The 23930-nt window shown below is 37.2% G+C and overlaps 2 protein-coding genes across 4 annotated transcripts; both read left to right on the top strand.

Annotated features, from left to right (window-relative positions):
* LOC107757807 (signal-transducing adaptor protein 2-like) lies at window positions 1–9866 on the top strand. 2 transcript variants are annotated; one of them, XM_016575391.1, is made up of 11 exons: window positions 1–207; window positions 1010–1081; window positions 2201–2320; window positions 2988–3044; window positions 3867–4018; window positions 5045–5176; window positions 6999–7068; window positions 7167–7269; window positions 7388–7483; window positions 7974–8105; window positions 8955–9866. In XM_016575391.1, the coding sequence occupies exons 1-11, from the start codon at window positions 106–108 to the stop codon at window positions 9008–9010; spliced, it is 1092 nt and encodes a 363-aa protein (XP_016430877.1). In that variant the 5' UTR covers window positions 1–105; the 3' UTR covers window positions 9011–9866. The 2 variants fall into 2 exon arrangements, with proteins under 2 accessions (XP_016430877.1, XP_016430878.1); XM_016575392.1 differs by lacking the exon at window positions 1010–1081.
* A 2574-nt stretch (window positions 9867–12440) lies between these two features.
* LOC107757804 (semaphorin-4E-like) lies at window positions 12441–23398 on the top strand. 2 transcript variants are annotated; one of them, XM_016575387.1, is made up of 15 exons: window positions 12441–12685; window positions 15681–15971; window positions 16489–16634; window positions 16785–16847; window positions 17352–17450; window positions 17540–17639; window positions 17940–18050; window positions 18846–18997; window positions 19114–19280; window positions 19658–19814; window positions 19906–20128; window positions 20269–20384; window positions 20984–21147; window positions 21953–22005; window positions 22088–23398. In XM_016575387.1, exons 2-15 carry the CDS (start codon window positions 15857–15859, stop codon window positions 22696–22698), a joined length of 2277 nt encoding a protein of 758 aa, XP_016430873.1. In that variant the 5' UTR covers window positions 12441–12685; window positions 15681–15856; the 3' UTR covers window positions 22699–23398. The 2 variants fall into 2 exon arrangements, with proteins under 2 accessions (XP_016430873.1, XP_016430874.1); XM_016575388.1 differs by lacking the exon at window positions 12441–12685 and adding an exon at window positions 15359–15467.
* Window positions 23399–23930: the final 532 nt, after the last annotated feature.

Raw genomic sequence — 23930 nt, forward strand, 5'->3', positions numbered from 1 at the left:
CGTGTCGTTTCCCGGGCCAGCCAGTAACATCATCCAGCTGCTCTTTGTCCCGCTACCGTGTGTGTGTGTGTGTGTGTGTCAGTACCGGGCTGAGCTGCTCGAGTCATGGCAGCGGCGCCCGCGAACCCGCGTACCGGGAGCCCGAGAGCGCAGCTGCCGCCCTGCTATTACGAGGGATACCTGGAGAAAAGAGGAGCGAAAGAGAAGGTAAGCGGACATTATGACATGTCAAACACTTGTTCTGATTATATCAATACGCGCAGCGGCGTCTGATACGCACGGCATATGCCGCACGCACATATTGTGTGGATATGGGCGAGGGTTGCATGGATCAGCTGTCTGAATATTATTTCGTTTGCCAAGTGGCCACTCAAATATTGGTTGTGCATTTCTACTGTAACGTTAATGGATGAATGAGCCGGCGTTTCTCTTATATATACACTGTAGACAGTATGCAAAACTCTGAATATGCAGTAGCTATTAAACAGCACAATGTACAGACAAATATATTTCAGTTCTAAACTAAAACATTACCCAAAGCATAAATGTGTTGACAAAGAAGGCCACTTACACAAATGAATCCCGAATCGCATATTCAGGAGGGAATATTCAGAGGGGTTCAGGTGCACCGTGTGTAGGGGGGTGGGTCTCAGATTTAGGACAGCTATGCTCCGGATTGTTGTGTGTGAGCCATGAGCTGCCACTGAGATCAGGATTGAGCCAGACAGAGCAGAGAATTACAGACAGAAGCGCAGTAATCTATGCAGAGACTAACTGCCATTTACTGCGCTGTCAGAGTCAGAGCATTAGCATGTCAAAATTATGTGTTAGAGCCCTGAACAGACATTTAACCAACCAGAAAGACTTCAATAAGAGATGATTTGTCACTTTTGTGTCTTAATATAGCCTAAAAATGTCCAACTATAATGCAAATTGAGTTGACATGCAGATCTTATATTTACTTATAGAACAGATATGGAAATTTCGCTTTTGTTCTCTCTGGATGCAGGTTGCTCGGCGTTTATGGACCTGTTTATGTGGAAACACGCTGTACTTCTTCAACAGCCCTAAGGACACAAGTGTAAGTGGCATATTCAGGGACTGGCAACCCATACAGATGTTTACAACATACAATCCTCGCTCAATCTGATCTAGAAGGACATTTTTCTGCAAATCCCCTTCAAGTCTAAAGTCCATGGTAACCTTATCTCAATAAGCGCAGTCAGCCATGGGAGAGCAGATGGTAAAGAGGAGTTTCATCAGACTCTACTTATTGTGGTTTCAGTATTGATTTTAATTCTGAACCCATCAAGACAGCAGTTTCAACCTCTATAACCTCAGCTGTGGATGGGGGGGTAACATGCAAAGTTGCTGAAGAATCACACTGTGTGGGAGCTTAATATTTACATAGATGTTCACGGAATGTGATCACTTATAAAGTGTGTTTATTCTGGTGTGTTATTTTGAGTTGTTAGTTCACCTCGAGAAAAAAAAAAAAAGTTTTTATCATTTACTCGCCTTCATGCCGTTCCAAACCTGGGTTATTATTCTTCCTGAAAACACAAAATGAGATCTTATAGGCAGAATGTCCAAGCTACTGTTTTTCACTGAACAATGACATAAATATGGGGCTTTGGATCTTACGGCTTCAAAAACAGTCGTGTGATTTTCTCGTGTTTGTATGAATTTTTGTATCTTCCAACTAGAAAAAGTATGAACCATGTGAATTGTGTAAATCTGAGAAAAATTCTATTTTAAATTGTTTGTTTAAAATTTACTCCAAAATAAAAATGTCTTATAGTTTAAAGGGGTCATATGATGTTGCTAAAAAGAACATTATTTGGTGTATTTGGTGTAATGAAATGTGTTTATGCGGTTTAAGGTTTAGTATTGTAATTTTACTGTGTTCTGTAAACTGCTATTAATAATATAATACATTATTTGTTTAATTTTTTTAATTTAAATAATACAGAACTATATTACCGTTTTTATTATTATTATTCAAATTTAATTTCTTTTTATAAATATTTATTAATAGAATTTCTAATTATTAAAAAAATTAAATGATAGACATTAGAAATTCTGCCCAAAATCTTTCTTTTTTGTGTGTGTTTCACAGAAATCAGTCAGGGTTGGAAAGGCATTTTTGGGTAAACTGTTCCTTTAAATGTCGCTCTGCGTATGTGTGTTTTCTGATTAGTATGTAGAGAAGTTGGATCTGAGTGGGTTTGTGTCTCTGATCGATGACCCAAGTCGTGATAGGAATCTGGAGGCAGCCAGACTGAATCTCCGCATGAAGGATGGAGAAATCAAACTCACTGTGAGTATCAGTATGCATGCATCTCATTCCTCTCATGCCCTTGATCTCAGTCTCGCACACACAGACTGTCTGCTGTGTGCTGCACACTGAATGGCAAAAGCTTTCTTAAAACGATAAGCTCCAGTTTGAATGCTTGGTCAGACACACTGCACATCTCAACCTTCACTCACTCCTATATGAGCAAATGTGGGTCTTTCAGTCTTCACAAACATCTCCATATGGAATTTACCTTTGGCACACTCCAGAGAGTTTCACTTTCACAGGCCACTATTTTACTCATGTTTGTGCTCACCACATCTGATGCCAGTTATAACACTTCCTCAAAGCTCCAGGTCATATTATGGTCAGGTCAAGACTAAACAGCACTTACTGTACAGTGTAGGATCACTATCAGCTGTTGATTATGCATTCAGAATTGGGGCCGATCAGAGGTCTACTAGAGTGATTATATAAAGATTACCAACTCAAAACTGTCACTTTTGATCAATTTAATGCATCCTTGCTGAATAAAAGTATTGATTAAATCAATAAATGTGAATGGAGATCTAACTGACTGTGAGATATTGCATGTCTCTAATGCAATGCAGTAGTGTAAGGAAATATTGCATCGAGTTATAGTTATTAATTATAATATAATTAATGTCAATGTCTCTCTCTTTCTTCCCAGGCTCCAAATCTGGAGGCGCGTGAGCTGTGGAAAGGTGTTCTCTACTCTGTCGTAGATGTACGCTCAATCAAATGAGGAAATGGTTTTTAACAGAAGTTGACATATATTCTTTAGTCTCACAGATGAGTTTATGCCCTTACATAAATGGTCATAATGCTAGTTTAAAAGCGCTAGTGTTTTGTTATTGCACACTAGAAGCAGGTCAAGTTTTGTATGTCAATAAACACTTACAGCTTCTCCTGCAGAACAACAAATTCCGGTCAGACTTATTCTTTTTAGCACATAGTCTTGAATAATACTGTTGTTCTGAGTTTGTTAATGAGATCTCAGACCTTTGAACTGCAGGGTTTGAGTTTTATGACCATGTTTAAACAATGCAACAGATACCTTTGTTTCTTTTGGTTTAGGAAGGATTTGGTATGAATGTAACAAAAGCTTTTTGGGAAAACAGAAAGTGGGATTATAATGGGCTATTTTAGATTACTTGTTTTTTATTTTATGCTAATTTTTTAGACTATTGTAGACTTTGTTAAATCTAGTATTGTGAATGTGTTTTTTCAGATTTCTCAAGAAGTTACATTTTGAACTTATATTATCTTTTTTATAATTAAACCAGTTTATATGAATGTTTTTGTTGGACTTTAGATGTATAATAAAGTCGATGTTCCGTCCATCATAAAACATGACCAGGTGTTATAAAAACTATTTATCAGCATCATATCCACTGGTTCTAGTTCAACACCACCAAAACGCCTCCCACACGCTGCTTTAGAGATTCTGCTCACTTGTTTTCATAGATAAAGAGATCAGAGTCCCCATGCATAAAGCGTCACTATGGACTGTAGATTAGAATGACCTATGCTTTGGGTTTGATTCCAGCTGGCTGTGCCCACGACTCTCACCCTCCTGCCCGGCCAGCTGCACATGCTGAAAGAAGTCGTGGAGAAAGAAAAAATGCGTCGACAGGCACGTGTGTCTTCCAGAGCCCCCTCGTCCCCACTCTCGCTCCCGCTGGTGGGGGAAATACCTGCGTGAGTATCTGTTTATGTGAGCGAGTGGGTTTGGGGGAGAAGGTTCATAGATGACATTCTTGACTGTCTGAGTGTTTATGCATAGCTAAAACATCACTGTTAATATTGCTCTTATAGAAGTAGGGCTGGTACTTTTTGCCTGCCTGATAAAACGGATGAAAAATTTCATGGATTTACATTGTGTCCTACACAGCAATAAAAAGACAATGTAAAACTAATTTCATATGTCAGTTCGCAGAACTACCAAGTTGAGCCAATATATGTGATGTTTTAGAGATCCTATCTTCATTTGGATTTTTTTTCAATGTTTTATGAGGTATATGCACTGGGGTTGATGTGTTATTTATAACTTTAAAATCTATTGACAGACTGTATATGCTACTCCACTCATTTACAGCCATTCACTGTGGATGAATGGCTACACATAGATGTGTGCACACACTGTCAGAGCTGTGTGAGATCACTACCATCCTGCTTTTGTGGGGGTGGGTAGGGGTGTTAATTTTTTTTCCCCATAGGTTTTTAACATTCTAAAAGCTCTTTATTCCAAAGATACTACAAGCTAGTCAGTGTATTCAGTAGGTGTAATGTATTGTAAGTTGCTTCAGAAGTATTGCAAGTATTACATACAACAATAAAACAGTGCATTGACATAAAAAAGGAAATTTACTTTTGGTACTTAAGTACTTTTAAAAGCAAGTACTTCTGTACTTTTACTTAAGTAAAAATCTGTCTTTACAACTTTTACTTGTAATGGAGTAATATTTGACAAGCAGTATCTGTACTTTCACTCAAGTAATGGAGTTGAGTACTTTGTCCGCCTCTGCTTCTCAATACTTAAAAACTGTGTTTGGCTGGGATTAGATCATTTTATTTTATTTTGACCTCTATTTGTAGATCATCCTTGTCATTTGTAGGCTTTCTTTACCAAAATCTTCTGCATACTTAACTGATGTGAATAATCGCATTCTTAGTGGATACTTGAGACAAATGTTAATGTAGTTGTGCTTCGGTGTTATTTGGCAGGTGTTTCAGGCCTGTGTCTCGTACTGAAGCTGAGGTGCTGTTAGAAAGACATCCAGACTGTGGGAACATGCTTCTCAGACCAGGCCGAGACGGATCTTCACTCGCCGTCACCACACGACAAGACCTGAATGGGTAAAAACACTGAAACGTCTCTGTCTCTCTCTCAGTATGATTTATTTCTATTTTAATTTATCAGTGAGAGCATTAACCTCCAAAAATACACTTTGGCTCTGTTCTAAAATCTAGTAAGCTGTCTTGCTGTCATAGGCAGCTGACTACTAAGGCAGCATCCTAAACCACATAAAAACCTCATTAGTGACTAATTAGTTGTTCTTAATAGATAGCAACTCTGATAGGAGTATCGGTACCGAACGGTTCACGGGCAAATTCCAAATGGATAAAGATAATTAAGAAATTACATCGCTCCCTTTGCCAAGTGCATTCCAAACGACTACATAATGGCACGCACGTGCCCTGCTCACTCCAAAAGTCCCCTCTCCAAGGGGATAGGGATGATCACTTCCATTTGGAATTTGCCTGTGAACCGTTTGGTACACGATAACTGTACCGTTACACCCCTAAACTCTGAACACTAAACAAATAATGTTCATGAAATATAGTGCACATGATTCTGGACTCCAATTAATTCCAGTAGAACATAAAATATACAAAGCATATTTCTGTCAGGACCACTACCATCAAAGATGATTGACAATTAGCATACAGTTTGGATTGGCGGTATGGTTCTGTTCTGGGCAAGAACTCCCTGCGCATCCATGCAGCCTAGCATGGATGAGAGCAGGGAGAGCAGCGATAACCCCCCCCCAGGGTAAACAGAACAGAACCAACATAAATGTATTGCAGATATCAATAATGATAAGTTCAATAATGTTATGTACACATTTTAGAATTAGTCTGATTCAAAGGAGAATCAGAAGGCTGAATCCTGACTGACAGAGGAGGAGTTGGGGATGGAGGAGGGTAATTAGCTATTGAGCAATGCGAAAACTGCTGATAATACAATGATAAGTTCAATAATGTTATGTACACATTTTAGAATTAGTCTGATTCAAAGGAGAATCAGAAGGCTGAATTCTGACTGACAGAGGAGGAGTTGGGGATGGAGGAGGGTAATTAGTTATTGAGCAATGTGAAAACTGCTGATAATACTGAGGGACCTTATATATGAATGCTTAGATAGGTGTGGTATTCCCATAGGTTGATGGGGATCAGCTGAGAGTCAGCTGATGCGAGCTTGACTAACGTGACCTGCCAGAACTAACGCTACGCTAGATGTAGTTGACATTTCATTTGAACTGATCTGGCATCTTGAATTGTCTTCCACTGAGCTTTGTGCAATGTATTCTTTAGACCAATTCATTATGAAATCATAAGTGCCTGTTGTGATATCATCACTGGATTTCATTATGACTCCATAAATTATCATAACGACATAACTGCTGGATTTCATTATGACCAAATGAATAGAAATTACTAAATTTTCCTTGTCATTGTTACTGGATTTCCACTTAATTTCACTGAATCAGTGTTACTTTGGTGTTATTTATATACTATTATAGTATTTTATAATATTTTTAATTGGCTTTTATTTTTATATTTTGGTTTTCATTTAAATTTTTGTAGTTTTGTAATGTGCTCATTTAGTTTTTTTTTTAGTTTTTTTTTTACAATATTTCTATTTATCTTTATTTTAATTTCAGTTTTAGTAATTTTAGTACTTACATGGGGAAAAAAGAAATATTTTGTCCTTATTGTGGAAAAGGACATGTGTATTTTGACTTTTTATTTTATTTCAAATAACAGGGGGGGTGGATAATAGTTTTGGTTCGAGTTTATAAGAACAACATTGCACTGGATGTCATTGGTACACATCAGAATAGAGTCATTGTGTTGTTGTTTTTTATGTATTATTAGTCTCTTTTGTCTGTTTCAGATCAGTGTTCAGGCATTACAGAGTGACACAGAAGCAGCAGGGTAGTTACATCATCGACGTGGAAAACCCAGTATGTGAAAATGACTTTCTTAATAAAGGGAATCTGTGTGAAAACATCAGCCTTGGGGAAATCTCACTCCTCCTCTTATTTTTGCTCTCTTCCTGCAGATCCCCTGTCCCACACTGCATGATGTCATCACTGCACTGGTGGAGAAAACTGCCGGGACTCTTCAGCCCTTTTTATTAGAAGAGCCTTATGAGGAGAACATCAGTATGTCACAAACACGCTCACACACGTATATGCTCACAAGTCTGTACATCTACAATGTTGAGTTTGGCAATAAAATAACACATTCTGAATTCAGTGTTCAAGTGTCCTTTTCTTGTAGCATTTGTGTCATCCAACGATGAGAATGGAGAGCGAACCCTGCACTGTGCTCCCACTGGACCTCTTTCTCGCGCTCCATCACTGCCGCCTAAACAAGGTATCATACATCTCATGCTCCACAGCTTCACACAACTACATCTGCTGCCATTTGTTCATATATTGCGATTGCTGCAGCTTCATATGATTAAAATGGCACAAGAGCTGCCAACTAAATGGTCAAAGGTTTTTTTTTTTTTGCACAATTGTGACTTATAATGAATGGTCTGTTATGTCAGTTTCAATGCTTCTGCCAAACAACATGCAGGAACAGTTGCACTTGAATGCTGTAGTGACTCTTGTTGCAAAAGTATGAAACAAGTCTCAATCTGTGTGTTTGAGCAATTTGTGGCTTGTAGGAATTGCACAACCCTGTGAGAAGTTTGAGAAAATGCTGGCTCTCTGTGAACACTAAATGTAGGGCTGCACATACTTAGACGTCAATGTGTACTAGTGAATGCTTTTAATCCAGATCAATATACAGTACAGTTTGTCTATGTTCACCTCAGATTCTCTTGACTAAGTGAGTGAGTTTGTATGTGTGTGTTCAGTAGGTACAGACAGATGGTCGCTGCGGTCACAGACGAGATCTCCCAGTTCCTCACCAAGATCCTTTTCCCCGCCTGGCTCCCCATCCAACTCCATGAGAAGGCTGGTTCTGTCTCCCTCACCGCTCTCTCAGAGTAAGGCCCCAAGGGCATTTTTTTTCAACAGCTCCAAAACTGTTTATCATTAAATTTCAATTGATAGCATTTTAGGGGGTTATTGTGTTTTCCAACATATTGACTCAAACAGCAAGAAAGAATGTCAATAATATGAAAATCCTGGAAGGACAAATATAATAAATATAATTGAATAATATATTTTAAATTGTATAAATAAATAATATAATGATAACAATAATTATAATTTGTAATAATTAATTTTTAAGAAATTACTTTTTTTTCAGCAAGGATGCATTAAATTGCTCAAAAGTGACAGTAAAGACATTCATAACATTACAAAAGATTTCTATTTCAAATAAATGCCATTCTTTTGAACTTTCTATTCATCAAAGAATTGTGATTTTTTTTTTTATTAATTACCGTTTCCACAAAAATAGAATAATAAATGTTTCTTGGGTACCAAATCAGCATATTAGAATGATTTCTGAAGGATCACGTGACACTGAAGACTGGAGTAATTTATGCTGAAAATTCAGTTTTGCATTACAGGAATAAATTACATATTCAAATATATTCAAATAGAAGACTGTTATTTTAAATAGTTACAATATTTCACAATATTACCGTTTTAACAAATTTTTGATCAAGTAAATGCAGCCTTGATGAGCATAAGACACTTCTTTTGAAAAGCATTTATTAAATCTTATAGAACTCAAACTTTGAACAGTAGTGTATATTGTTTTCCGATATGCACTTTTGTATCAGGGACCCCAAACATACAGAAAGTAAAATCAATATAAACAGAACATGAGGGTGAAAATATGACTGTATATTTAAAATATGACTAGGAAGTTTTCTTGCCATCAGGCCTTACAGACGAGCTCAAACAGAAGCTGGAGAAGAGACGGACCAATCAAGAGTGATCTCCTCCACGTTTCTGCCCACCCTTCGTCGTCTCCTTCTTCCAGTGCCTTCCAATAAAGACTGATTTCCTGTTGAATGGACAAGGACTCCCTGTAATCGACATTCTTCCCTCAGTGTGACTTAAACAATGCCACTTTATTTGGCTTTATCAATAACACGAGAGCGGAGGTCCACCAGCTTATCCTGCCTCATAATAATGCTGTCACAGAATGATGCCGTTTCCGTTGAGATTACTGTAATTTAAAAGGGAAAAATCTGAGCCAAGATTCTCGATACCTCTTACTCTCTCTGTTCTATTAATTATTAGACCTCAACACTCAGGTTTAGACTGACAAAACCATGAGTCGAGAGCACATTTCCACACATTTAAGAAAGAAGCACAACAAACTTGTCTTAAAATGAAGGACTTTTATTACTGGTTTTAATCAAACACTAACTGTGAACTGGAGAGAATTGATCTATAAGCTCAGATGAATGTGAATCTGGTATTGTTCAAGGTTGGGTCCAAAATTAACACTACCCAAGCACCAAATGTGCATATAAATTGGGTTAATAAAAAGCAAATACATTTTGCAGACACTTTTATCCAAAGTGACTTGGATTGTATTTTAATCAGTCTGTGCATTTCCTGAGAATCAAACCCATGACTTTGGCATTGCTAGTGCCATACACTGCTGCTTGATCTACAGGAATGCAAATAAAAACAGTAACTTTATTAGGAATGTGAACTTAATATATCATTTAAATTGAATTGTAAGACTGACCCTCACTGCCGAAAGTGACATGCTGTAAAGACAAACCATCTAACCCTGCTGGGAAAGAAAAAAAAACTGCTAAAACCAGCATAAACTGGTTGGCTGGTCTTAGGTGGTCTCCCAGCCTGACCAGCTAAAGAAGAGGTCAAAACACCTCTAAAACCAGCCTGCAAAGCAGCTATTACAAGGCTGGAAGACCAGCTAAAGCCAGCCAACCAGCTTAGGCTGGTTTTAGCTGGTGGGGGGGGGTTTCAGCAGGAAAGGAAAACGACTGTCATGACTGGAACACACACACACATATATATATTTATATATTCCTCAAAAGAAATAAAGCCGTTTATGGCCATTAGGAAATATTTGTGGCCATAAATTGAGAGGTGTGGCAGAAAGTTAATTTTTGACCCTGCTTCATAGTGTCTCAGTAGATCTGTTATGTTTTGAAATTTGAATGATGCTTTTGGACACATTTGCAATTTTGCAAGAGAAACATCCAAGTTTATGAAGCAGGTTTTGCGCTCATAAAAAATGGTATTTTAATATAAAGGACAATTCAGCCTTTTATAGGTGAGACTTTGTCAGATTTGTAAGGGTTTAGGTTGATAGGTTGTGAGACGGTTGCATTTGTGTTCCTGATTGACCAACTGTCATTATCAGTTTTATGAACATGCATGGTGCTACTGTGACTTTGTAGATATGTCATGTGACGTTAAAATCATTTTTTGTTATTTAGAACTGTGATATTTATGGGAATTAAAGGGAAGGTTTTGTAGAATTCACCCACTGTTCTAGTTTTTCATGTTGTGAACTGCGTCTGATCGCTGTCTGCGGCCCTGTTTTCATGCTAGCAGCTCATTCTCATTGCCGCCTCTGAAAACGACTGATTGCGACTGAAAACGTTACTAACAGTAGGACCCAGAGATATTCTTTTTGTGGTGAGCATATAACATTACATTTTGATGATTGACTAGAATTGCAGGAGAGTTAAAGTAAGAAAAAAAAACGCATTTCTCAGAAGAAGGGACTCTTCGTTTTTGCTGGGACGAATGTTTTTATTTTATAATGGACTGTTTTAGAGGAAGCTTAGCTAATATACAAGTAAAACATAAAATACTTTAAACTATTTATTTATTCTGTAAATATCCGGTTATTTGACCAAATAAATATATCACAAGGGGTTTATCGCAAAATAAATCTCTTCAGGAGAGGAGAATCTGAATCTGAATCTGAATCCTGGAGGACCACCAGGGGGCGTCAATAAACTTCAACTTTTACCTCAGCCGTTCATTCCTGTAAATACACGGATAATGGTTTATTTCAACTGGTATTGATGAGAAATGCTTCATAAAACAAAGTCTATATTTAATGTTGAAAATGCCTGTACCTAGCCGGCTGTTGACCAGCCTTCAACATTGAAATGTGGTTAATAAAGTCAATAATTGTTTTTCAGGCCGTTTAATGGTAAATGAATGTAAAAAAGGTTACAAAATCAGTGTTAAAGTTTAATTCACCCATGTTGAAACAACATTGCAATATCAACATAGACAAGATTTGCAAAATAAAAACAAAAGTTTGCAGTGATTCATTCAGCCTTGATCCATGCTGTTGATTCATCCGTGAAATACTGTGCCAGTACAGAGCAAGTTCATCCAGATTGTCCAGATAACTTGAATGTGCAAAAAAAAAAAAAAGGAACAATTTATATCATAATGAACATAAAAACAAGTTTGGATGGAAGCAGAAACTGTAATGAGCCAATGGGTTTATCGCAAAATAAATCTCTTCAGGAGAGGCGAATCTGAATCCTGGAGGACCACCAGGGGGCGTCAATAAACTTCAACTTTTACCTCAGCCGTTCATTCCTGTAAAACGACTCGTAATACACGGATAGTGGTTTATTTCAACTGGTATTGATGAGAAATGCTTCATAAAACAAAGTCTATATTTAATGTTGAAAATGTCTGTACCTAGCCGGCTGTTGACCAGCCTTCAATGTTGAAATGTGGTTAATAATGTCAATAATTGTTTTTCAGGCTGTTTAATGGTAAATGAATGTAAAAAAGGTTACAAAATCAGTGTTGAAGTTTAATTCACCCATGTTGAAACAACATTGCAATATCAACATAGACAAGATTTGCAAAATAAAAACAAAAGTTTGCAGTGATTCATTCAGCCTTGATCCATGCTGTTGATTCATCCGTGAAATACTGTGCCAGTACAGAGCAAGTTCATCCAGATTGTCCAGATAACTTGAATGTGCAAAAAAAAAAAAAAGGAACAATTTATATCATAATGAACATAAAAACAAGTTTGGATGGAAGCAGAAACTGTAATGAGCCAATGACCCTTGCAAAGACGCTGAGGTGAGAACACCCTTAAATCTTTTTTTTTTCTTTCTTTAATGTCAGTGCAAAATGTGTTTTGAAAATGTTGTAACAAAAGAAATCAAGAAATGAATATCGTTTGTTTACTAAAGCTGCAGCACTAAACTTGGTTTTCTTGAAAATCAGATCAGAAACACAATAGGTCTACAGCCTCTCCTACACTCCTCTTTCTACAACACACACATACACACTCTTGCTGACACTTGTAGTGACTTGTTTGAGATTGAGGAGCTTCTAAAAGCATGTTTTTTTTCTCTCTCTCTTTTTTCTCTTTAGTAGAAGAATGTCTTTGACTTCACACTGCAGGATCTGAGCAGTTCAATGCTCTCTCACACAAAGCAGAAGACACCATGAGATCCATTCACTGCAGAGCCACGACTCTCAACACACTCTGCTGCCTTTGAGACTTAGACCACTTTTGATCTGTTTTGCACTGGAGGGCTGGACGTGTGTGTGTGTGTGTGTGTGTGTGTGTGAAGAGGAACCACTCATGCGAGCACAGGAGAACTGAGAGGCTAACTGAGAATTTGGTTGCATGGTGAGTTGCTGCTGACCCACATTTTTCAGCCATTGCTGCATTTACAATTTTATTTTCAGAGGAACTGAGAACAGTACTGAAATGCACACTGTAACAGCTGATCTGTTTTCACTTTTGTGAGGTTTACAGAGGCTTTCACTGATCACACACTTTTCTTTTAATGCATTAGTTTAACTTGTTGACATACATCACTGATTGAAATTTTTATTTTGGTATCATTTGTGATGTCCTTATGCTGTCTGCTTATGTTATTCAAGTATTATGTATATGCTATCATAGCATTTTTTTTATTTTGAATTAGATGTCATTATTATTCTTTCAAATGTAGTTTTAATTGAAGTTTAAGTAGTAATGTGCTTTTGCCATTATTAGTTTATTTCAGTTTCAGGTTTAGTAATTTAATGCTTAACTTATTTTCAGTTAGTTGTCAATGCAACATTTTTAACATTTTCATTTAAATTAAAATGTTTTTCATCTAATATTTAAATGTTATTTTATAGTTTTAGTTAACATTAAATAATTAAATAATGTTGACAACACTGTAAATAACAAAGATTACCATCATGTATTGTCCAAAAATGCTATATTTGTATTGAAATAGCATGGTGGGTTTTGCCAGGTTTATTGCAGACAATACGTTCTGTGACCAATGAAAGTTTATGATTCTTAAACATTTAGTTTTATCAAGATAATTTCCATAGATGAGCACAACTTTTATCGCCAAGCCTAATTGTAGTTGGTATAAGTAAAAAGATAAGTTGTAAAGTTTGAGCTAGGATAGTTTGCAAAAGCACAATTCTAAACAAAAAGAGGCTGTAAAAGTGGACTAGTTTGATGAAGTAGATGAGTTTACATAATTACATTTAAAGTCCCGACAACCTCTGTAGTTCCATTTAGCCACTCGTCAGCAGCCACCTTTTTCAAGACACATAAAAGCTTCAAATTAAATCACAAGCGAGTATTACTGTTGTATTTTATGTTGTAGAATAAGTCGTGAAATTATCTTCAGCTTATGTTATTTATTAAAAAATAAATACAAAAAAAAAAACAACAACACTGACTTTGAGACGATGGAACTGGAAGTTAAAAAAAAAATTTTAAAAAAAGTCTAATTTTGTTTCTGGATTTTAGGACTCATTCTGGCAGCATGGTATTCAGGATAAACTACTAGCATACTACTGTTATTTGTGGCATTTCTAGTATGCTATTCAGAATTCCAGTCACTGTTTTTGACATAGTGGCACAAAAATCACCCTTCAACTTCTCAAAGTGATAAACTACATTGTATAAGTATATGATTTGGATAAAAATCATAAGATTTTGTGTGTGTATATGTACATATTCTCACAATGCCTTTCATGGTGTTTTGAAGTAAGAAACCTGTTTGAGGGCAGATTGACAGAGTTTCTGAAAATTACTTACTTATATGGGTGTCCTTAGACATAAAATGATTAATTTAAGGGATTGAATAATGTTTGACTCATATTGTGTCTAAAAAAACTCCCAAAATGTGTAATTTAGGGCTAGTAGTGTGTAAGGCTGTGGTAATTATAATTGGTCTATATTAGCAGCTAGTAGGGTAGGAAGTCCCCACAATGATTTAAAAATAAGCTTGTGTGTACATGTGCGTGTTGTGGTGAAATATGAGCAGTATCTGATAATATCTACGCTCACGCTACAGCTCATCTCTCTTAACATGCCATAATCATGCTCTCAGTCAGCAATGTAGTAAATCAGCAGTAAATCAACCATTGCAATCAGATAGTAAAATGCACCAATGAGCACTTGTGTTTCCAGATGTTGGAGGCTTCCAAAGGCCGTGTATTGATGGTGCGTTCATATGTTGGTTGCAATACAGTCATTCTGTCAAAATTAGCAGCTCTGTTTTTACTGACAAAGGGTTACTGGTTTCAATAGGACAGGATAGGGTTTGGTTGACTGGTTGAAAACCAAAACTTGTCATGCATTTACATTTCCTCCCTCTCATTAATATATTGTACAGTACATGCAAGTTATAAATTTAAGCACTTAATTCTTTCTGCACCTCAGAAAAAAATTGTATTTGTCTGGAAGACAATAAAATGGATGGAAATAGACTTACATGCCACATGTATATATCACAGAGGTTTTGATTTAGTAAGCAACCACCTAGCAAAAGCAGGTTGCAAAGTGACGGTGGGTTTGTTCTTCCTGTTTCTCCATCATGTCAGTTAGGTAACACCAGCTTTCAGACAATAGATATTTCCTGGGGGGGGTTTATCAGTCTGTCATCTTTAACAAGATCAGAAGGAGAGATTACTTTTTAAAGACTTTTTAACTTTTCAGATTGCGCGCGTCACTTGTGAAAACTGTTCTTGAGGTTTGTAAGACATCACCAAAACTTGTCATGCATTTACATTTCCTCCCTCTCATTAATATATTGTACAGTACATGCAAGTTATAAATTTAAGCACATAATTCTTTCTGCACCTCAAAAAAAATTGTATTTGTCTGGAAGACAATAAAATGGATGGAAATAGACTTACATGCCACATGTATATATAACAGAGATTTTGGTTTAGTAAGCAACCACCTAGCAAAAGCAGGTTGCAAACTGATGGTGGGTTTGTTCTTCCTGTTTCTCCATCATGTCAGTTAGGTAACACCAGCTTTCAGACAATAGATATTTCCTGGGGGGGTTTATCAGTCTGTCATCTTTAACAAGATCAGAAGGAGAGATTACTTTTTAAAGACTTTTTAACTTTTCAGATTGCGCGCGTCACTTGTGAAAACTGTTCTTGAGGTTTGTAAGACATATCTTAGGATGTGGTGGGGTTTTTTTTGTTGAGCTATTCTGGCTTTGTGTCGTTCTGTGGCTCGAAAAGCAGAACCGTGTGTCTCTGTCAAGGTCCTAGAGCAAAAGCTTTCATCCTCCGCATTAGCATCACTATAGCAGTGACAGAAATACTGCTGCCAGCACCCATGCCTGTTTACTCTCTCTCTCTCTCTCTTTCAGATGGCCTCACAGGGTTCTTTGCTGAAGAGCGTTCTTTGCAGCTAAAGTCATATATCTCAGTATGGAAGCGCGAGGGAGAAGGCAAGAATGAGAAACTCTGACGACACAGGAATCTAGCACTCGCACAGTCATTAGACCAAAATCACGGACTGATTTGTTTTTTACTGGAGTGCTGTATGATGTTTCTGCTGGCTGTTCTGTGCGTGTTGTACGTCTGGAGTCCAGCAACTCTGACCGGCGGATTGGGATCGACACCGAATACCATACCTCGCAAAACAGTGCCAATTAGAAGTAAGTTGACTTATGTTTGGACATCATTACAAAATACCATGTACTTTGGTACTTTGATGTTAAGTGGTCTCAGAAAATATTTGGGCACCTAAAAATGTTTGGATTATGTGCATTAGATACAAAATATCAAAATCAAAAGGTGGCATCTGCAAACAATTTGTGTTAAAGCCATGGTATACCGTGGTGCTTGGTGTTTGATTTACATTTTCATATATCAAGGTGCTTTAATTAAAAGGTAAGTTGCTTTAAAAAATATTATGGTATTACTACCATGCTAGTGTCCAAAATAAGTATTTTTTTCCATTGCAGGCCAATATTTTCATGGTAATAACATTAGATTTATTTATGTAAATATTAATTAATTAATTTTATTTTTAAATGTGTTTTGATTGCTTAGAGGAGATAAAGGACCATAGTTCTTTCTTCGAACAACGTTTAGTTGTTCTGTGTGTGACGTCCATTTTTGGCAAATGTTAGCTACTCCTGCCCTTGACTGTGGTCTTCATTTTGTTGCTAGGTAATGGAGGACGTTTGTTTCGTGAGGAGGGTGTTTGGAACTACACCACTATGCTTCTGAGGGAAGATCTCAACATGCTCATCCTGGGTGCCAGGGAAGCCATTTTTGCCCTCGACCTTGATGACATTACAGTCAAAAAGGCCATGGTGAGGTCTTAAATGCATATTTACATAAACTTCTTATGCCGCGATTAAATTTGTTTGCTAAGCCATTAAATATTATTCTACAGCCTGTTTCTTTTTTTTTTTTTTTTTTTGTATATAGAGATGATGGTAAATTGTATTTATTCTCCACAGGTGAATTGGCCAGTCACAAATAAGGAGCAAAAAGACTGTTCCAATAAGGGAAAAGATGCTGCGGTGAGTTTTCACATCTTTTGTGCTCTTTAATATCTGTTTTTATCGTGAGTGGGCAGAATGCAGTTTATTAAAGCTTTAAGACATTCTTTGGTAAAATGTGGAATATCTTAGCAAAATGTACATAAAATGATCTTTTCAAAATAAGAAATGCACTCTTTTCATGGGATAATTTATATTTTTTACATAAATAGAAAATGTGTCATCTGCATGGATTTCCTATTTCATATTTTATACAAAGATCAAGGTAACTAGATGTTTAAGGATGTTTTAAGACTGTCTAACCAAAGCAGCATCACAAGAAAGTGATTCCTCTTCATATTGATAATTACAGCAGATATCAACAGATATAAATCAAATACTAAGTAAAAGCCAATACCAATGAAAATGAAGATTCTAGGAACATGCAGGAAACGGAAGCGTTTGGTTCTGCTTGGTCAGATTTTTTCACATCACGTCACATCACTTAATAGTTCCCCTTGGCCACATTGTTTCTTTTTTCTTTAGAATGATTGCAAAAATTATATCAGAATTCTTCATAAAAGAAACGACGACAGAATGTATGTTTGCGGAACCAAAGCATTCATCCCAACCTGTGACTATATGGTGAGTCTCATTAATTATTAGTGACTACAAATGTAAAATGTGCAGTATAAAGTGTTTTATGTTATGTTTGTTGCATGTTATTCTCTTAGTCCTATGCAGATGGTAAACTGATTTTAGAGGGCAAACAAGAAGATGGGAAGGGGAAATGTCCCTTTGATCCTTCTCAGCGATACACATCAGAGATTGTTGGTACGTACTGCCTCTTTATTTATAATGTTGCCAGTTAAAGTTCCATTCTTATAGACCAGAGTGTGACACTAACAACACCAAGGTCATGGGTTCCAGGAAAAGCAAGAAACAATAAAAGTACATGTGTACCTTGCAGTGTCACTTTAAATAAAAGCATCTGCCAAATGCATAATTGGAAATGTGTTGATAGTTATATTGAATCACACTGTTTCAAAAGTATTACCATAACACATAATGGAGTGTTACTTTAGTGCCAGTAGTTTTCATCATCATCAATCTCTTGTTTTTTCTCTCTTGCAGATGGAGTACTGTACTCTGCAACTTCATTGAACTTCCGGGGTTCAGAGCCGGTTATGATGCGCAGTTCAGAGGAATCCATACGGACAGAGTTTTCGAACACCTGGCTCAATGGTGAGATACAATAATGGTGACGCCTAACCAAACCTCCAACCCCAGTATGGTCAAAAACAGCCAGAACATATTAGCAAACTCAGCTTAGTACCCTTGCAACAAGCCATAACAGTTTTTTACAGGCAAACACCACTACATTTTCTTTAGAAAATGTCAACTATTTTTTTCCAATGTGACTTTTTTTAGTCAAAGACCAAAATAAAGTTGTAATTTAATTTTATTTTTTATTTTTTGTGCACTTAATGACTATTTTTTAGGTAACTAGAGGAGTACTAATATACTATTTGTAGCATTTACATTAGTTTTCTTGGTTGGTGCATTCAGCACCTGAATGCTTTTTTTTTTACCAGTTGCCATGCAATGTATCATATGTTGCTTGCAAAATAATTGATTTTGAATTCTACTTTTCATTGACCAGCAATATAAAATACCCACGTAATGTATTTTTTATGCCATCTACTTGAAGGGATTAACCGTAGCAAACCAATCAAGCCCGGGTACTGAAGTCCAAATGCTTGTTAATGCAAATATCTAACCAACCAATCATGTGACAAGAAGCCAATGTATAACAGCGGTTGGCAACATACAACAGTGTATAATCGAACATACTTTCACTGTGGAGTGATTGTTGGTGCCAGACAGGGTGGCTTGAGTGTCTGCTGATAAGTCATTTACAGAGAATGGTGCGAAAATACACACACACAAAAAAAAACAGCAGTGGTTGTGGCTGAAAATGCCTTGACACGGACAGGAAGGTGATAGTAACTGAAATATGTGGGTTTTTTGTCATTTAAGAACCACATTTTATCCACATGGCCCATATACGAGAGGGAGAATCAAACCCTGAGGGGGACGATGACAAGATCTATCTGTTCTTCAGTGAGACCGCAGTGGAATATGACTCGTACACCAAGGTGGACGTCTCTCGAATAGCTCGTGTGTGCAAGGTAAACTGCCTTGGAGTGATATTTATGTGAATGAGCCGTATTGAGAAACTTTACAGTATTTCCTGTCTATACTACATATTACATCAATGGAAAATGGCTTTTTTTTCCCCTCTCAGGGTGACTTGGGTGGGCTGAGGACGCTGCAGAGGAAGTGGACTTCATTTCTAAAAGCGAGGCTCGACTGTCCCATTCCAAACAACAACCTTCTGGTCCAGGACGTGTTCCACTTGTGCCCCGGCGACTGGACCACCTGCGTGTTTTATGCTCTCTTTACCCCACAATTGTAAAATTGCGATCTTTTTGTTCAACAGAGCGTCCTTGAGCATCTTGATTGCTTACTGCCTCAAACAAATCTTATGTTCTCCCAGTGAACTTAATTGATGGTGTCAAGTCATCTTTATTTATATATATATCGCTTTATGCAATACAGATTGTTTCAAAGCAGCTTCACAGACAGTAACAAACAGGAAAATAGCAGAATCAATGACACAAACTTCCTCAAATATGAGACAAATCTAAATTCTACAGTAAAGCAGCTTTAAAAAGAAAATAGTGTCATTATTCAGCTTAAGACAGTTCATTGTTGATTCAGTTCAGTTTAATAATAGTGTCGATGTTGTACAGTTCATTATTTATAAAAACATTGTGTTTGATCAACAGAGACTCTTCTCAGTACTCTGCGGTATGTGCATACAAAATTGAAGACATCCAGACTGTGTTCTCAAAGGGCAAGTTTAAGGCTCCTGTTCCCGTTGAAACGTCGTTCGTAAAGTGGCTGATGTACTCGGGCGATGTCCCTGATCCCCGACCCGGAGCAGTGAGTCTTCTGTTCAGTAACTCTGTTCAGCACTCGTTCAATAATACTGATTGCCAGAGTTCACTAACCTTCACTTTGTTTTCAATTGCAGTGCATTGATAATCATGCCAGAGAAATGGGTTTCACCAAATCTCTGGATCTCCCAGACAAAACCTTGCAGTTTATTAAAGACAAGCCTCTGATGGACCAGGCCGTCAAGGCCAGTGGAGAGAAACCCCTGCTGGTGAAAAGAGGCACTGCTTTCACTAGAATTGTGGTGGCCACAGCAATGGCCTTGAACAGGACCAGCCATCAAGTCATGTTCATCGGCACAAGTAAAGATGCCTTTATGTAAATCTGTAGTGTTTATAATCAGTAAACCCTCCAAAAGTATATATAATATTTTCAGCTAAGTATGTTTAACTGAAATTGTTGTCTTGTCTTCTGCATTGTATTGTGTTCTGTTATGTATCAGAGAGCGGCTCAGTGCTGAAAGCTGTGAATTATGACGGCGAGATGGTCATTATGGAAGAGATTCAGCTATTTGAGCCCTCAGAGCCAGTGAAGATACTGCGACTTTCCAACACCAAGGTAATAATAAGCAGATGCATTTATTGATGTTTATTGCTCACTTAGCAACAACATGAGCTGTGTGTGTCTGTTTTGTTTCAGCAAAGCTCATTTTATTCCTGTAACTCAAATGTCAAAGTTTAAATAGCAGTTAACATTAATTTTCTGTATACATTACCATTCAAGTAACTGTTTTCTATTTGTATTCTATTATAAATGTAATTTATGATGCAAAGCTGAATTTTCAGCATCATTACTCCAGTCTTCAGTGTCACATGATCCTTCAGAAATCATTCTAATATGCTGATTTGAAGCACAAGAAACATTTCTTCTTATTATCAATGTTGAAAACAGGTGTGCTACTTAATTTTCTATGGAAACGTGGATACAGAAAGTAATAAAAAAACAAATATTCAATTTAATGCATCCTTGCAGAATAGAACTATTAATTCAAAAAGATCTACTGACCCCAAACTTTTTAGCAGTAGTGTATCTCCACTGTGCAGTTTTATAGGAATATTTAATATACATTCAGCTGAAGCAAGAGTCAAAATTATTGCAATCTCTATTGTCTGTAGAGATGTTATGTTAAGTTATGTGTGATGTCATGCCAACAACAGCTGTACGTGGGTTCGGAGGTGGGCGTGGTTCAGCTGTCCATCAGTGAATGTGGGCGGTACCACACGTGTCTGGACTGTGTTCTGGCCAGGGATCCGTACTGTGGCTGGGACCTCAATGCTGACCAGTGCTCTGCCATAAACAGCACACACAGAACCAGAACCAGGTGAAAAGACAAATAAATATATGTACACAAAATAAAATAATAAATGTTAAACCTCAAAATCAAGAGAAATTATATCTTGCTTAAAGAAAATGAAGCCTGATCATTTTAATACAATTAAAATTATTTGCATTTCCACATTATTTTAATGAGAATTAAACTCATTTGTCATGCAAAAAATAGCATTGTTTTACTGCAATAAAATAAAAATCTATTATTTATATTATTTAAGTAGTAAATTAGGAATACATCATGGTCTATTGCTTTATTGTCTGTATTGTATTAAGCTTTACATCATAAATTAGTGAGAATTACCGGTCACACTTTAGTTTGGGGACCACTTCTCACTATTAACTAACCATAAACTACGTCTTTTGCCTCAATAAACTCCTAATTTGCTGCTCATTAATAGTTAGTAAGGTATTTGTTAAGTTTAGGTATGGGGTAGGATTAAGGGATCTAAAATATGGTCATGCAAAATAAGGCAATAGTATGTGCTTTATAAGTACACATTTTTTACCCTAACCCTAAACAGCCAATATGCCAGTAATATGCATGCTAATAAGCAACTAGTTAACAGTGAGAATTGGTCCCTCAACTAAAGTGTTACCGAATTATCATTTGATGTTTTTGCAATTCAACTTATTCTCAAAAGTAACATATCTGCACACTTTATGGTAATGGAAATTTCACAGGAAAATGTTTAACTGTCATAAAAAATGTATGCAAACTTTTGATGTTTGTGCACACCATTATGAAAATAGATATTGACATATTGCTGATTGCTGTATTATTATTTCTTCCACAGCACCATGATTCAGAGTTTGAGTGATGGTGATGCCAGTCGATGTCCACAAACGGGTATTTGCATTATATCCCAGAGTCGTCATACTGTATGTTCTGGTAGAAACACTAAAAGTTACATCTAGACCTTGTGTTACAGATAACAGTAAGTCAGTCAGCGTCTCGTTTTTCCACGACAATACTGTGAAGCTGTGGTGCCAGCCTTATTCCAACCTGGCTCAGGTCCAGTGGCAGCTGAACGGACAACCCATCAAAGCATCAAACACCTTCCAGATCCTCTCCGACAGCCTGATGATCTTCAACGCCTCCGCAGACGCCAGCGGCCGCTACACCTGCAGTTCTGTAGAGCGGAATTACAAAACCCAGCATGTAGCGTATGATCTAAAAATGTGGTCAGCATCCGGGACTGGAGCATTACTACACGACGTTAAGGAAAAAGAAAACACACTTGTGGCCATGGTGGTGGTATTGTCACTAATTCTAGCTATGCTAGTCATTTGGAACCTGTGCAAAGGGCATTTACCTTTGCCGTTTTGCCACAGGAGGGTAAAGGACACAGCGAACAGGTGCGAACAAAGTCTGTATGAGAACCAGCCTCCAGAACATAAACTAGCATCATCAACGGAGAACTTGAACAGCAACAACAACCATGTAAACGACCAGAGGTTTTCCAGCTCTCAACTCTCACCCACTGTTGGTTCCTCAGGTCAGATCTCACTGAAATACAGAGACGATGAATCTGAGATTTGAGATTGTTTTTATGCACAGACTTGCTAATGTGGCTAATCGTCATTTATTTGCAGACCAAGCCCACTGGTGCTGGTTCCTCTTTTGCAGCTGTTAACTTTTCACTAAACCGCTGTTTTGACCAACTTTTTCTCCTTGATGAATCTATACATTCACTTCCAAATGCCATCATTCAACCATCATACGCCAACATGTCCAACGGACAAAAAAAGACACTGAATCAGACTTTTCTGCATAAGGTCTGTCTACATTGCAGCTTACTTTGGCCAAGGATCACCAAAGTACTTTTCAATGACAGTCAAATCACTTGGTGGCCATATTTGCAATGCCACTGGGCAGCTATTTCAGTCATGCAAAAACAACTCCTATCTGCCTGATTGGGGAAATAGTGAAATCTTAAGAACTGCTTGACAATATTTCAAAATTCTAACATGAACTGCCTCATAAATGCGGTTTCATACATTAAAATAGCGTTAAAATGTAACGTTAAAATACATGTGCTAAGCGCGAGTCTCAGGACACTTGACAGTTTTTGTGTGAACCGGAGCATCTTCATTCTGATACAATGACTTTACCAATTGGTGAAAAGTAGGCAATTGGTTCATTGTAAAGACTGCAAGTGTGGGTATTAGGAAAGGCCCATTATAGTCTTACAGGAAATCATAATCATGTGAAATCATGATCATGTGTGGTTCATGTGAAATAGATACAATAGTAGGCCTGAAGTCCCATTCACACCAAGAGCGATAACTATAACGATAACTATAACAATAATAACCATATTAGCGTCCACACCAATAGACGATAATGTTCTGTTTATTATAAGCATGTGATGCAGTTACATTGTCTGTCACTTTAAAGGCTCGCTCGTTACATTCAGGGCGATTCTCATTGGCGATATTGAGATTGCAACATCATTCCTGTGTTGTTACGCTTATAGCTGTGGTGTGGACTTCCTTTTCTCATAGAATTAGAATGATTATTAAAACTTTGGTTATAGTTACCGTCCTTGGGAGTGAATGGGCCGAAAATTCCGTTCTGCTTATATGTAGTTCACTTGCTACAAAAACTTTTGCCGCAAACAAAACCAGTGATTAGTTCTTGCTCAAAAGTTATAATTTTATCAACCCCGGCATCTTGTAAATGTGATTTTGTTTCCAGGTGGACTGATTTAAAAAAAAAAAAAAAAAAAAAAAAAATGTGAGCCCTGAAATGAGGCAGACTATTTAGAGTCT

Source organism: Sinocyclocheilus rhinocerous, unplaced genomic scaffold (genome assembly GCF_001515625.1).
Source record: "Sinocyclocheilus rhinocerous isolate Xijiao unplaced genomic scaffold, SAMN03320098_v1.1 scaffold112, whole genome shotgun sequence".
NCBI lineage: Eukaryota > Metazoa > Chordata > Actinopteri > Cypriniformes > Cyprinidae > Sinocyclocheilus > Sinocyclocheilus rhinocerous.